This window comes from Perissodus microlepis, chromosome 7 (assembly GCF_051167445.1).
Source record: "Perissodus microlepis isolate ML-2025 ecotype Zambia chromosome 7, ASM5116744v1, whole genome shotgun sequence".
NCBI classification, from domain to species: Eukaryota; Metazoa; Chordata; class Actinopteri; order Cichliformes; family Cichlidae; genus Perissodus; species Perissodus microlepis.
The window spans coordinates 3,225,281-3,241,492 of NC_140467.1; the positions used below are offsets into that span (position 1 = coordinate 3,225,281).

The 16,212-nt window shown below is 42.3% G+C and overlaps 1 protein-coding gene across 2 annotated transcripts in view; it reads left to right on the top strand.

The window, feature by feature from the left end:
• Window positions 1-16,212, top strand: part of tspan9a (tetraspanin 9a) — a 185,923-nt gene that overhangs the window by 146,806 nt on the left and 22,905 nt on the right. For both annotated transcript variants that reach the window (XM_084932812.1, XM_084932811.1), the window contains 2 exons: window positions 12,557-12,748; window positions 15,724-15,798. In XM_084932812.1, the coding sequence (XP_084788938.1) occupies window positions 12,557-12,748; window positions 15,724-15,798 (267 nt within the window). The remainder of the gene's footprint in view (window positions 1-12,556; window positions 12,749-15,723; window positions 15,799-16,212) is intronic.

Here is a 16,212-nt window from a genome sequence, read left to right on the forward strand (position 1 = left end):
CTCCATTATGCCATTGGCTGATTTTAGATTAAAGAACTTGCGCTACATCACTGCAAGCCTTGTGACAGCCCCCCAGCCCGGTCCCCTGAATGAGCTAGCTTGCCAGTGCGTGTCTATATATAACCACCTCAATCAGCTCAGTGGCTAGTTGGACTTTAGCTGACCTTACTGCATTATATGGACCAGAGAAACCCGTGGCTTTACTGACCCGGGCCTGTAAACCTAATGCTCTTTGTGGTGAGCAGCTATTCAGGTCTTCTCATGGAAACACTGGCAAATGACCAACTGCACTGCCAGGACACAGCTCCAACATTAAAATATCTATTTTTCTTTGGTTGTCTGCGCCTTTATTTATTTAGTTAAAACCATGTGAAGATATGCACATTTGAGCTCAACATGCACAAACATTTGCAACTGCAAATAAACAGCAACAACAATTTTATGAGGCAAAGAAACCACAACTTTGCAGATCTTTGCTGGTTTCCCATAAGACTTGTGTCTTTGCTACACTGGGCTGGGATAGATTTAATTCTCGGGGATATTTAACAATAACTTCTTTGAAATTCAAGGTGGGTGACACAGAAGTGCAAGTGTCAGTCTGCTTCTGACGTTTCCTAGGAGAGCCCTGCAGTGCAAATCTCTGCCTAAACTCTATGCTTGTCTGGGTATAATAACTTAGGTCAGCATCTCTTAGGAATTGGTATACTCTTTTTGGTCGTAAAGAGAAAATAACATTACCAACTCCTGGAAACTCACAGGCTCCAGGTATTTATTTATAACTGCTTGAGGGGACTCTCAACAAATGATGAACCCGTTCAGCTGTCAACTCCCACATAAAACTTGTAGCCTGCAGTTTCTCCTCCTCACTGTTCAGTTTGCATTTCAATGACTACACGTCAGTGTAAAAGAAGAACTTGCATAGCAGGAAATCACAGGCAGATTTTTGCTTCCTCGTGTCATTTGTCTTCCTGGGACCTGACCTAACTTAGCCCCCTGACCTGCAAATAAGAGAAATAAGTTGTCTTTATATTAATCGTTAAACCCGACCCACAATGTTCAGTGTAGTGATTACATGAAAAATCCCAAGAAAAGACTCACCAATGTGAATAATCATCTCAACGTCTGTGAGACGTACAGAAATGGGGGACGGGAAGCTGATTAATGAAGATACAGTAGTAACAGGAATTTGTAAAGGATTTGTATCCCATCGCGTTGCTCGGTAATCATGTTCTTAGGATGCAGCTTGTCCGCCTGTGTGAAATCCCCTGTTTGTCAGCAAGAGTTTATCCACACGAGAGCTGAGAGCTGCTCAGCCTCAACTCTCAAATATATCATCACAACATTTTGAGGCTGGGTAAACAAAATCTTGTATCGTCTCATCTAATCGTGTGACATCTTATCTCGTAAAAACTCCCCCTCAAATTGAAAAATCAACTTTTTCTACTCGTAAATGAAAGTGAATTTCTCTCGCTTTGCACTTTCTGCTGTGAATAGAGGAAAAAGGGAATTTAGCCAACAAAATTAGGATACGAGGTCTTGTACTTTATTGAAACTCTTACATATTTGATGACTTTGATGTTAAAAAGGCTTCGTCCCACTTCTGTTTTTTGTCTTTACTTTGAGCCTTTTGGCTCCTTTGATTTTAGATCGCTGGGCTTCAAAGTAGGTCTGTGATTATGTAAGTTATTTTAAGCAAGATGGCAAAGTTGATGCATGGTTCCACCGACTGGAGAAGGGAATAGTTAAAGTCTCTCAGGGTCACCATATTTTATTCCTGAGGGTCCTTGACGAAACATTGCTCTCTCCTGGTGTGACTCATGCTTCTGGCTCAAGACCAAACTAACAGCCAGTGTGGCAGGGCGGCAATCACGTACAGAAATTACACACAATATTCTGTTGAAAGTAATCCTTGTCTTTGAACTCGTGTCTGATGACAAGCTGGGCTCCACTGGAGCCACTAGAATTTTTCAAATGATGACTGGGGGACACTTGGGGAAACTGCTAAGTGAAATACATAATCAGCGCACTGGTGCACAGATATAGCGGCTCTGCTCATATTTAGTGCACATAGGTGATTATATTTACTTTGAAGAAATTCTTCCCCAAAAAACTGTGATACAGAATCAAGAGTACATGTATTACTTTATATGCAAAGTGAAAATTATGCAAATAAACGACTGTATCTGAAGGTCACGTTGGAGACTCTGATCCGGTAAAATGCCCTCATTTGTTGATTGATGGGAAGTGGTAATAGGAGAAATGTAGGAGTGCTAACTTCACCTTACTCTGCACCAGCTGGCCAAGTCTTCTCAGATTGCGCCTATGATTACCGTTCACCTCCTAACTGGGTAACAACATGTATCCATTTGAAAGAGTTGGTAAGACAAGCTCAAGGCAAGTTCATAAAGTGCCGAGTATTTGTTTTCTGACAGACGTTAATTCACATCTAATGAGCATTGATTTATTCCTGTGCTGTTCTTGGAGCAGGCATTGATCCATATGTTCCTCTTTCAGGCTGTCACCCGTGCTAGTTATCCTGTCCCCAGAAAACAAGAGCACGGTGTTGAGTGATTAGCACTTGCTCCTTTCTAAAAAGGAAGAAATGCTAATCTAAAATTTACTCAAAGTAGGAGGTAGACCCGTGGGAGTTGATAACTATCCAGCGGAGGTCACTGACAAAGTCGTAATGCAGTCTCCTGGATGTAATAAAGCTGCCTGAAAGGAGGCTCGTTCCTGTCTCGTAAATAATACAGCTATGATTGCATCACAACAATAGAGGGATTGATGATCACTATTATTTAGCGATCTATCTCTTTGTGTGGTCCACTGGCTTGGGATGAGGGGCTGATGGCCATTGGAAGGTTGGCTGACCAGAAAAGAGTAGTTACACAGTCCATTTCCCCTCTGTGCTAATTAGCATGTCAACTGTAAAGGCGCCTCCAATGAGGCGTTCAGGGGGGAATAAAAGAAGAGGAAAGGAACAGGGGGCAGAGCCTGTCAAGGAAGCTTTTCTGTGCAATCAAGCTGCCACTAAAACCTGACCTTTACACCAGTCAAGAAGGGAGGTCTGCATTTATCGGAGGCAAGCGTTCGGCGATGGGGGGTTGTCATGTTGTTGTTGATGTCAGACCTAAACCCACTGGTTCTCGGTATGAATGAAAAACTTGAAGAAAGATTTTGCGTTGACTGAAGGTAATTTCTATTGGTGTGTCTGTGTATTCTCACATAGCAGGAGATGCACAGGAAACTTCAGAATTGTCAAATGTCATCCTGCTTGAGCTGTTTTTTTAATGGCAAAAAGAAGCAGTAGGATTCAGAGAAAGTGGAGAGGTATAACGGGAGACGGCATCTGCAACAGCAACATTGATTAGTACTACACCATATGGCAGTGGAATGAAATGTGAGGCATATTAAAAGTTAGAAATTTCAAGTTTTATTGTTGTTAAAGCCGAAGGATTCAAGGATCGTACTTTTTGTTTATGCTACAGCTGTCAACGCTTTATCTATATTGCATCAATTCTTTTTTTTTTCTTTTACTTCAAGAATACATTTTCAGAATGATGGATGACCGGAGCATCTTGGCCTGTAGACAATATTCGGGTGTTGTCGCTGTCATGTCCAAAGGTGAAATACAATTACTTCCCCCTGTCCCCCCTGGATGAGGAGCAGATGCAGACAGAGCATCATCAACATTCAAACAGTGCTCGCAGACACACTGCACCTCCATGAATACAGATTGCATCTCTCTATTGGTTAATGTAAGGTCTTGTTTTCATTCTGCGTTCCCTCACACTCTAAGTTTATTATGTCCAGAATGAATCGCTTTGGGAAGACATTTACAGGATAAGGTCAATTTTCTGGGATTTCTGAGCTGGAGGCTAAAATGAAGAAAGACGTTCTGCAATATTCCAGCACAGCAAATTCCCCAAGTTCTCCCAGTCTTTTCTAATGTTGTATGAATTATTGCAAACAAGCAAGCAAAATGCTAAATTTGTGCAGCGCTTTTCACATACAAAGAGTCACAAAGCTAATACACAGTATGCAATAGCAAATTAGGGTTAGGATTAATTAAAAAGTCAGAAGCCAAAAATGAAGAGGAAGACTCAAATTGAAAGATTTAAAACAATTAAATATTAAACATAAGAAGAAATTTAGACTTACTGCATGAGTTTCAGCACAAAGTCCAAATTGCTCGAGTAAAATCTGTAAAGAAAAGATCTGAACATCATAAAAAAATAAAGTGTCATTGTGACAAATAAGATGCAACAGAACAAAAAGCTCGTCTGTAATGTATACCATCAGGATGGTTTATCATATGACAGAAAAGAGTGTAAAAGCGTTGTCAAAAGGTTCCTTTTACATCGCCTTTTCACAGGTGTCTTTAAAGCAGCTGAATGAAGAGAAAAAAGGTATCCTTTCCGGATGCACAGAAAAAGTCCTTTACCCTGTGGTGTGGTGGCATGCAGTGTAACTGTTGATTATATGTCATCTTCATCTTCCCTCTGTCCCTCCAGGGATGCATAATGCCTCGCATTGCATAACCTGAGTGTTTCCATTCACAGTACTCCTGCTCCAGGAATAAACATACGCTTATGTTCACAATTTTACTTTTATGCATTTGTTAAAAATTTGTTCCACCCTTGCGTAATTCATCTGAAAGCACAAACAGTGAATAGACTAAGCACATTTTTGCACAGCTCATGCCGTCGCTTCACCCCCTCATGTTTGTTTTGGGTTCTGGCCACTACACCCGTTTCAGAAATCAAATCCCTTCTGTTCATTAGGAGTGTTGGTAAGCATTGTGGTGAAATGTTATATGCTGCGTGTTTGCACCAATGTCTCTAATGGGATCTTGGTTGGCTGTGCAGTACACAGACCAACCCCACAGCAAGGCCACACGCCCACTCCGTGCAGTGAAATGAGATAATAAAGCATGTAATACGCATACATCTGAATGCACACTAAAAACACTACTTAGTATCATATTTCTCCCCGAACAGCTTTCAGTGAACCCAGCAGCAATTTTTGCACAAGGTTGTGCAGACTGGCCCTGTAGCTAAAACCACAACAGTGTTTGTTAGTTGCCCAAGTGTTTCACTCATTTTCAGGGAGAAAGCCCAAGGCTGCTTTTCACCTCATTTTAGGCATGCGACTGTCTGGCACTTGAAATATATTAGAAATGACATTTTTACTCTTCAGGCATTTTCAAACACAGCCAGCCAAGGTCATCAGTTCATCCCGAGAAGTCCATATGCCTTGATTGATTGATGTTGTAAGTGGAGGTTATTGTTTGTTTGTGGTTTTCTGAAATGAGGACACACATTGGAATTATTATGGTCAGTCACTTTAGCGGATGACACCCTTAGAGGTACATTTACAGAAGCTGGTGCCCTGCTCTGTGACACTGAGTCTTGGGATTTGTTTTGATGACCCGCAAGGAGTAAAAAGGAGCCGAGGAATCTGCTGAGGATGGCAATCTAGCTGCCGTGCGGTGCATTAGGGATTTTCCGTTTCCTCGAGCCCTTTGGTCCTGTGCTGCAGGTGAACAGGTGGACTGTTCGACCTGTCGGATACACAAGGCTCCGGCCACATGCACCTCTGCTGAGCCAGCACACTCATTAAGCCCTCCAAGTAGTGAAACTCAATGGGAGACTGTCCAACCGTTTGCCTGCCTCTTAGGATTTTCGGCATGGCTGCACTGGCAGACCGGAGTGAGATATTTATACGAGCCAAATGTTTGTGTGCCTCTACAGGCAAGGCAGTTTATGTGGAGGAAAACAGCCACTCATAAAAAGGCGCTGCTTTCACATAAATAGATATTTATTTTTCTAACGTGTTCCTGTTTTATTGTACGCAAATGCCTCGTAAGATATTTTCAAGCACCTTTGATGTCAACAGAGTGGCAAAATTCACATTTAATTAGCGCCTTGTGTGAGGAACATCTCCCCCTCTTATTAGCTCAGTTTATGTATTTATATCTCATTGTCCTCATTAGAACATCACTGGGATTTTTTTATGGTCCTTCATCTCTTTAACACACTAAGTACACTGGTTTTCTGTGCATTGATTTAGAGCTGACTTGGATGAGATAGCTGTAAGACAGTGCAGCTGCCATCCCTGCAGCCAGCGCGCATCTGCAGCATGAAGAAGTAAAGGAGCTTTCCTCTCCAGTGGCAGTGTTTGTCTGTCTTTGGCTGTGTGCTTTGTAGTCTGCGCTTGGCTTGCAGGCCCCATTTCCCTGCGCATCTCTCTGAGTCTCCACGTTCTCACTCTCTGACTGGCCGTGGCAAGCAGAGCCTCATCACTTTATGGCCCCAATCGCAGGATGACGTTCTTCTTCCTGGTGCTCTCCTACTTGTTCTCAATGCATAATTGAAGTGCCTCTGGGTTCTCAGGCTGATTGAAGAGTCTTGTTGGGATGGTAAAGATCTAACGGCGGAATTAGTCAGGGATGTCTAATAGTTTTTCTCCTGCCTTTGTCCTGACTTTCTTTCTTTTAGTGTCTTGTCCTCTAAGGGTAGAGAATGTTGTCAGGTGTGAAAGAGCGTGAATGTGTCAGTGCAGACAGCAGGGATAGCTTTGGACAGGCAGAGAAAGGCTTGTCTGTCTTTAATCCTTCCTGGCACGATTGATTTGGAGTCACTTTGCTGTGAATAGACCTTTCAGCTCTTCTCGAGAGAGATGGGGAGACATGGCGAGCCCTGCATCATTGATAGGTGCATCACTGAGGGCCCCTAAACACCGTAGTCGATGCCCAGACTGCAGAGTGGAAAGCTGAGGCATCCAACCAGAACCGGCCCAGCACTGCAATATTTCGGATGCTTGACTAAACACGTGATGGACAGTGGAAAGGAAACATATCAGCGCAGAATTGAAAAGACAAGTGTTTTCGTCACATTATAAGAGCACACGGGCAAAAGCTGAAAGTCAATTGAGATCCGCAGACACTGTGCACTTGACCCCATAAAAGTTCTGTTACCTTCAAAATTAAGTGTACCTGTTCATAGAGAGCAGCATACCATCTTATCACTCAGTCAGTCAGGCAGCACGAGTTCTCTCACACTGCGTGATTTTGCCAGGATCCCCTCGGTGAATGAAACTTTAACTTAGGCAGACGTAGCTTTTTTAATCTTACATTCCACATCTGTCATCCCTCCTCAGAATTCATGCAGTGTTTATTCTGAGCCTGAAAGCACCTCCACCATTGCAGTTTCTGTGAATAATTTACTTGTTATACAACTCACATTGGCCGTACAGCGTTCGCGGGGGAATGGCTAGGATGCCCCCAGAAAGCCTGGGGAGACAGAAGGTGGCGAGTTTTGCTGAAAAGCTGTATATGGCCTACAGCTTACCTCGTCTAGCACCATGGGGAAAAGAAATATAGTGAAACATGTGGGTCACATAATGTTTTTATTCATTTTATTCGTTTGTGGGCAAAAGACCTCCAACTGACAAATAAAGGCTATCTCTCATAAATGTATCTTTTGAAGCAGATTTGCTTGTGTCTTCTTCAATATTTATGCATCTTACAAATTCCAGACACTGTCAATAGGACTCTGCTGAATGTATTTGTATTGTGTTCCGAAGTGTCTGAAATGTCCTTCTTTAGAAATAATCTGCTTATTTGTGCTTTCGAGATGAACATTTACAATATACCTGGCCTGCAGCTGTTACATGGCTTTATACTTGCATTCAGCAAAAAACGGTCAATAGGCATTGTGAGAAGTCACAGTATGACCCCTGCTATTGACAGTTTTTGTTCTCATTCAAGTCTTCAACAGCTTCCTTTAGGTATGCCAAAACCAAGGTGAGTGAAAGAATAAACCAGGAGTGAAGATGTGAAAAATATCTACCACCCTTCATTTTCTTTTGTTTGGCCAAGTTTGGCCACCATGGAGGATGGATAGAATAGAGAATTTATTTATCAGGAAGGAGTCTTAAAAAAATAACCTTGTCTGACAGGCGCACGCAAACACTCTCTGTGGAGGGCCTATCCTTAAAACGATTCCTTTTCCTTCACAGCATGCTTCAAATAGGACCTTTTCCACTCACTGGGTAGAAAATACAGATCTGTACTGTCTTTACTTTAAGGCTTTGTCACTTTTATTTGATGTTTACAGTTGATTTATTATGTTTGTTGTTCTGTGATTCTCTCTCGCAGCTGGCAGGGTGTTGTTCTTATGTGATAAAATGAATCAGTGGCTTGCAATATCATCTGGTGAAAATTGAAAAATCTTCTTTTAGCCGCGATGAATATCCTATGTCTTCATTTCAGTGCAAAATCAATGCCGGCTGGAGCAGAAGACTTTGTGTGCCGGGGTGGGGGGGGTGGGGGGGGGGTTGTTTTTAATTTTCTGGTGAAAAGAAAGATGGAGCTGCAGTAAAAGGCGCGGGGGTGGGGGGGTTGTTAAGTGATAAAGTGGCTCCATCTTTAGCAGGGCAGTCGGGCTGGCATTTTCACCAACTTTATAGTTCATTGTGCTCTAACGGTACAATTGCTTCCTAATTAAAGTGTAAGTATAGCAAAGCAAATATCTGTAACATGTTTTTTTCAGTTTATCACTTGTTTAGTCTCAGCTGCAGTGAATTTGGTAGCTTTGACAATCTTTGTCTCTCCAATTCACATAACACACTCTGAACTTCAGAAACTTATTCAACTGGTATCAAGCTCTTGCGACGAGGACAGTCAGAAAAGAAAGTAGTACTTTGACAAAAGCTGTCATTCTTTATGACAGCACGCGACCTCTCACAGGGATCATTGTGTGAAAAGGTCCTCCAGCGTCCCTCGCACACACTTACACCCCATTCCCTCTTAGTGGGGTCCTGTGTCGGGTGGCTCCGTGTCACTGAGCCAGTAACTGCAGCAGCTGATAATTCTCCAAGCCAGTCGGTCAGATGAAGGGTCAGCCTTATTTTCTTCTTCTCCTCTCCCTTCCTCGAGGCTTGGTCTCTTTTTACCTTAAACACAGCTCGCAATCTCTCTGGATTTAATACTCTATCCGTCTTCTGCAGACCTCCTGGTTGACCTCTGTCACATCAACTTCCTGTTTGGAAAGTTGCCTCACAGTTGCTTCTCACAGTATTATTGCAATTATTTTCACCCTGAGCTTGTTATAAGGTCCCCAGCAGTAGGGTCCCATTCATCTAGCTAGGCAGTCGCATCACACGTGTGCCTGTATCCTCCAGCAGAAAGTTAATGATGCGCTATGCTCTGTGCACCTCTCTACTGGGTTTTTTGTCACTTCTTCCACAAATGTCATTTAGACGCTGAACTCCAGACGTCTTTCCAACAAGGTGCTCTCACAATATTGTCCAACACGTAGGAAAAGGTCAAACGCCATATTCTCTCAGCTCACTCTTACACTACCATTGATTTTTAAAGAATGGCTCCATACCAAGCACAATTACATGCGCTCCTCCCTCCTGGTTTAAGTGCTGTTCGCTATCTGAAGTCAATCCACTGTTTAGAGCAGCTGGCTTTATATTCCAGGCTGCAACTATGTTTTTTTCATTATCACAGCTGGAAGATATCTTCCCCTCAGCCTCAAATATGAAAGCAACCTTAAGGTTGATAAAAAGAGGGGAGCGTCTCTTGTGCAGCGCTTATACAGTGGGAGCAACACAAAGCAGAACATCATCCAGGCAAAACAGCTGATTTGTTTTGACGGTGTTTTCTATTATCTAAACAAGAAAGACTTCGAAAAATTGTAGCAATAAAAAAGTCGGCCCCTCGCCGAAGATTGTTAAAAGTTACGTAGTGGACACGGAAGGCTGTTGTGTGTCACCCTCAGCTGCTTAATGATGGGCTGCAAAATTGCATGCATGGATTCAGGAGATATTGAAATTGCCCTGAGCATCTGTACTTGTTGTTTATATCTGCAGGTATATGTCAGGTTCATATCTCAGACCTCACAAACAATATTGCTGGTTATTTATGTTCAAGGACATTATAGGAGACTGTCAGAAAGTATCCACTGTGTGAGTGCAGCAATTTTGCCACATCACAGGCAAATTCAGATTATTGGATTTTTTTTCCACAGATAGGGGAATTAACTCCTCATTGACATAATACCAATGATTGCCTTTATATTAAGGCCTCTCTATGAATATTTAAAAGCTTCTCTAGTATTTTGGGATTCGTTGATCCTTCCCTGCAGATGGCATATCAAAACACGCCTGCCCCACAATTAAAAGAAGATAAGGAGCTCAGCAGAGGCACTCAATGTCAAGCTCAGAAGTACATGCCAAGGTCAGATAACACAGATCAGAGCTTTTACTAGAGGCACCTACACAAAGGTCTGATGACAGCGTGTTGCTGTTGTCATTGTAGTCGTAGTAGAAACAGGACAGAGATTACACCGTGCTCTCGGTAGGCTCAGATCAGACAGATTGAGCGGGGGTTGGGTGGTTCCACAGTCACTTAAGAGAGCGACACACTTGGACGAGCTCCCTTCACTGGGCATTAAACACAATTAAGAGAAGGCATTGTAACGCTCCCCACCTGGGCTCTTAAACCTCCTGGTGCTCCCCCTCACTAGCTGTAAATCCGCTCTATGTTTCTGCCCTCTTAAACTTACTATTCGTCCTCTGCTTCCTTGAATGCCTCCTCACTCTCTATAATCTGGCCTTCTGAATGGTACGCTTGCGATCCTGTATATTAGCCGCTCTGCATAAGGACACGACCTTTTCCAGCATTTTCAATTGACATTTTTATTCTCCCGTTTTTAATCAGGGAAGAATAAAGGGCCAGTTGCCTCTGAATTATTTAGATTATGAATGACCGAAAGTCTTTTGAGCACCGATGTACCTTTCCCTCACTCTATCAGAAGTGATCATACTGATGCTTGTTGGTCTGTTCACAGCAACCTTGTCAACCTTGACAGCAGAAAGACTTTGTTTATGCGAGCACTCACTTCAGGCTTTCACACAACTCACCCGCAGTCAATCAGTTGTGGAATTCGGCTTTCAAGTATCTTTGAGGAATTTATGCACAATCCCGATTCTTTCACTTTGTCCTCACTTCTAATTGCTCGTAGTCATTTCCCAGGCTTTGTGAGACCAGGTGTATCATTCATTCAGCAGAATATGCTGATGTATGTATACGTTCTGAGGAGTTTCTGTGGAGGTCACAGCTTGTACATATCACAGGTCAGTGAGAGTAGGACTTGGCTCATTTGACATCTGAGAACAGAATTCTTAGGCTCAGTTTACGTATTTACAGATCCTATAGGACTCATTAGACCTGAGGTATCTGTCCTCACTTCATGAGGTCTGCAGCTGCGATCCCAAAGTTGCACATCAGTTATACATCATCACTTAACATCGCCGAGAGCGACTTTGAGTACACTGCACCTACTAATTTGTTTCCAGTCACTTTGTTGATCAGCACTTGTGTGCATTTGTCTAACTGAAGCTACACTTGTTTGCTAGGGAAGTGCTGATAGTGCAGCAAATTTTCAGGTTTGTTATTAGCTGACAGTTAAACTTTGTCAGCTGCTGCAGATTATCTCTCCATGTGGCTGATTCATTATTTAATAGTAAAATAAAAGGAAGCAGTTTACAGCAGACACATATCTTAATTTCTTCTTGATCACGACTGCTTCTGTATACTGTGTATAAATGTGCTCCTCCATGTCTGTTTGTTTGCTTGCACTGCAGGTTTGTTGTACATATTGCTGACAGGCATTAAAGCTTTCTGGTGCAGTGGTGCAAAGATGAGAAGAGAAGAGGGCAGCGGTGCTAATAGAAAGGAGGAAAGAGTAACGGTGCAATCATTTACCCCGGTTTGTTTGCATATTTTAGCTCTCTTTGCTTTTCATATATATTGCCATATATATGTTCTATTGATTTTTATGCTGTGAGGTCTCCATAAAAACGTGACTCTCTAAGCGGGGACCATGTACTGCTCTGATCTTTGATAGGAGGACTCACACATCAGCAGGCATGACAGTCTAAGCTTTCCATTAACACTTTATTGCATTAATGGATTCTGCAGGTCACACACACATAGCAGGAGCCTGGCGGGGTGACAGGGTGAGATTAGGGAATTGCTCCCCCTAGGTGAAGCTCAACTCTACTGTAAGCAGATTTCATAAAGCTGGGAAGTTTTCATTACAGCGATTGGCAGTAATTACATGTCTGTTTGTTCTGGATTTAATGAAATCAGCTCGAACGTGCAAAACCAGCATGGCCCAACCCCAGTTTTTGCTCTAATCACTTGCAGAGCGTTATTGGCTTATTGTAGTTGTAATTGGTGTAAAGTTTTTTGACCAGTGTTTGGAGATGTATGATCGTGTGGGCAGTTCCTCAGGCTGCTGGAGGGGAAATTGAGACTGTTGCACTGGGACTTTTGAGGTGGGGATGGCTTTTAATTTAAAGCTAACCTTACTCTTTGAATTACTGTTATTGTTCGGCAGGTCTCTCATTAAACCAACGCAGCCAGTGGAGAGCTAAAGATGAATTTGAATGCTAATCATTTCTGCAGCTTACCCTGAAAAGGTTGTGCCTGTCTGTTTGTTTTCTCACCTTGTCGTCTGTCTTATCTTTTGCCTTGCAGTTATGTGGCTGCGGGCTGCTCGGTGTGGGCATCTGGCTGTCGGTGTCTCAGGGCAGCTTCGCCACCTTCTCACCCTCATTCCCTTCACTGTCAGCTGCCAATATGGTCATTGCCATCGGCGCCATCGTCATGGTAACAGGCTTTCTCGGTTGCCTGGGTGCCATCAAGGAGAACAAGTGCCTGCTTCTGAGCGTGAGTTAAATCCGGATACCTACAAAATATTTTTTTTAAAAGTCACACATGGATAACTGTCAACAGCACAAATGTACACATTGTAGTTCTTCCCTTAATTTCTCTCACTCGTGCATTTTTTGACTGAAATTCATTTGTAGAGTTGACCGCTTGCAATCAGTTGTATTTAAAAGTTTTGGCACTCCTGGGGAAGCTGCATATTTTATTGATAAATACAACCCTTGCAACAATGAAATATTAAGATGAGCTTTTCATGAATGTATAAAATTGATAGAAATCGTGGCAGCGGGGCAAAGTTTGTGCAAACTACGAAGACAGCGCTTATAGTAGCAGCCCTAATTTCATAGCTTGGAAATGTTTTTAATGGACCACTAAGAGTCATAGTTATTTGTCAGAGATGAGAAACGAAAAAAGCAATGCCATAACATTTTGAGAACTGCTCGTTTTTTGTGTCTTTTTGCTGCAAGGCTTGTCTGCACTGTCACATGCAAACTGCAAGCAAGTATCTATACTCAAAGGCACACTGGTCACAGGCCACCAGGAGCTTTTTTTGTATTTGTCCTATTACCAGACCCTCGGGAGAGCTAGGTGACTGGGGCTACTTCAGTAATTCAGTCTGCCCTCTATCGAACCTCAAGAGTGCACAAAGGAAAATTAGAGCTGAGCAATAGGATTCCCCCTTTCTGCAAATTAATACCAACTAATGCATGTCATTGCCATGGCTCTGGTCAGAGCCCAGTGAAAGGAATTTCAGGCGGGGGAATTAGTATTTGCATAGAGCACACCAAAAGGCACTTGATGTTTTTGAAGCTCAAGAATTGAGAATGTTCTATTATTCATTACAAAGACTGTTCTGTCTTGACGTTGCACTGTTTGCCCAAAGTTGTACAAGTGTGTTATCTTAAGCACAAGTTAATTATGAGAGTTCACCCAACAGAATGAGGTTTGCAGGGATCCGCTGCAGAAAGGCAAGGAAAAAAAAACTTTCATGTATAGAAACTTTAAATGAGAAGTGGAGTTGGGGCTCTGAGTACTTAACATCACAAACAGCTCAATCCCTTGAAGCTCTTGCATCAGTCAAAAGCCCCACCAAATCCTCAGCGTTAGACATGGCTTCCTTCACCTGCCTAACAACTGTGAAGCAGGAGGAGAGCGCAGAGTGCAAAGACAGAGCGGAGGGGTGTGAAAGATGGCTGGAATTAGAGAAAAAATCGGAGTTAACGGAAAATATCAAAGTTTTGATGTTTCTCACAGAGTCTCCTGCCACATCTGTGTGTGACAGCCTTTTATATTTGGCCAGAATAATTCTGTTTAGGGCATCCATGTCTGCTGTTGTTGTGTTTGTCTTTGTCTGTCCAGTCGAGCACATCCAAACGTTTGGGGAGGTAGTGGTGGTGGTGACGGGGAAACATCAAGAGTAGGTTTAGATCTCCCAGCGCAAATAGATCTGAGTGTTTACCTTGACATATTTTCTCTGAAGTTGGTCTGCGTACAGCTCTCTTTGGATTAGAAATATTCAAAGACCGGACATCCTTTGCAGCGATATTGCAGTGCACCTTTTCTGCCAAATAGTTTTATTGAGACATTTTTTAAAGAAACAAAACAAGGTGAGATAACAGTGCGATTGCTGGCAAATGAGAGCATGCACCCACAGAGCTGAGTGTGCAAATAAACACAGAAGCACATGCTCTCACACATGGCCGCTGAAGCACCACCAATTTGCTTTGCAGAAACAGTTCATTTGATTGCAAATGCCAGGAAAAGTATGACAAGTTGACTGTGGGTGAACAACAATCATTCTGTGGGCTGCAAAGCCATATGCAGCAGCAAACCGTTGTAACTATGTCGTGTGAGCCGTGACATAAATAATAGCTCGCACCCTCCCTCCCAGATGAGTTTGGAATTAATGGGTTTTTCAAAAATCTAGGTTTGCATGCCTCCTCCCATGCTGTGCAGAAGAGCTTGGTAAATACCGTGCTGTAATGGAGTCAAGTAGAGAGAGTAGTAGATGAGATGCAAGGCTGTGCTAGAAATTAATCTTAGGAAGTATTAAACCTTTTATACTCCCCTCAAACATTCACAAGCCCTCCAGCACCGAGACTCTCCTTTTTTCCTCCCACCATCACTCCCACCTCTTCCTTCATGTCTCTTTTTCTAATTTCCTTCTCCCTTTTTAAATTTGCTTTGTTTATGTTTATGGATTTTTTTCTTTTTCTTTTTTTTTGTCTTGAGAAATGTTGGTTTCTGTGTCTGCTGCTTCCAAATGAAACCATTAACTGAAACCTGGAACATTTTGGGGGAAATTTACTCATTTGTTTTATTGTCAAGAGCAAAAATGAGAAGATTAATACAGCTGGTAAATATAAAGCTGCTGCCAGAAACTGTCCAGCCAAGCTGAACAGTGTAAATGGAGGGGTCAGTAGGTAACGCCAGCTAGCTTTATTTAGGGCTGGTTTTACAGTAATGTGAAGTGATTGGCTGGGTCATAGCTGAGCAATTAACCTTAAAATACTACAGCTTTATTTATTTTTTTTGTTTTTCCTTGATGATGATTCATGTGTTAATTATTGGGTTTTAAGAGATGCCAGCTGGCAGATAAAGCCAGGCTCTAGTTTTTTGTGTCTTTTTGTTTCAGTCTTAGCTAAACTGACTGCTAGCTCATCTCATTTAACCCTTGCCTTATGTTTCACAAGATGTCAAACAATTGCTTTAACCCAAATTAAAAGATCATTAGATGATCCGTGTATCTCCGTGAGTCACACAATACATTTGAGTTTGGAGTATAAATAAATGCGCTTTAAATCACAGATGCAAGTCTTACTGTGAAGTTTGTGAAATTGTGTCTTTTTTTTCTCTCATCATAAAACAGCACTTAACTGCAAAAGAAGCTTAGCTGTTCAGAGTTTTGTTCACAAATTCAATTTACAATATTGCCTGTGCTGCTGTTGTAACAGTGCTCTTCCTCTTTCTGACAGTTCTTCGTTGTCCTGCTGATAATTCTTCTGGCGGAGGTGATTTTGCTCATCCTGTTCTTTGTGTACACAGATAAGGTAAGTTGTTATGTGTTGTGTCCAAATTTTGTTTTTTATCATTCCAGCTGAAGACATTAAAAGAAAGCTCTCTCACACACAGATGATCACAGACAAATGCAGAAAGCAATAAAAGGTGTTAGTGTGATAAGCATACCTAGATTCCAGTTGCTTCCGGGTATCAGAGTTTTCTGTTTTTATATTTGGTTGTTTCTCTGTCAGAAGCTTGAGTGTCTTCACCCCACCATTAACACAGCAGTCAAAGGTTAGGCCACAAAATTCAACTCAATCCCCAACAGTTGGCTCCCCCTAATTAGTTCCAGGAATATTTCCCATGACCCCTTGAATGAGGTTAAATCAGGTGAATGTGTATGGGGTAACAGCAGATGCCTACATGCAAAGCTCTGGATATTACCGATGCTGAATTCGTCTTCA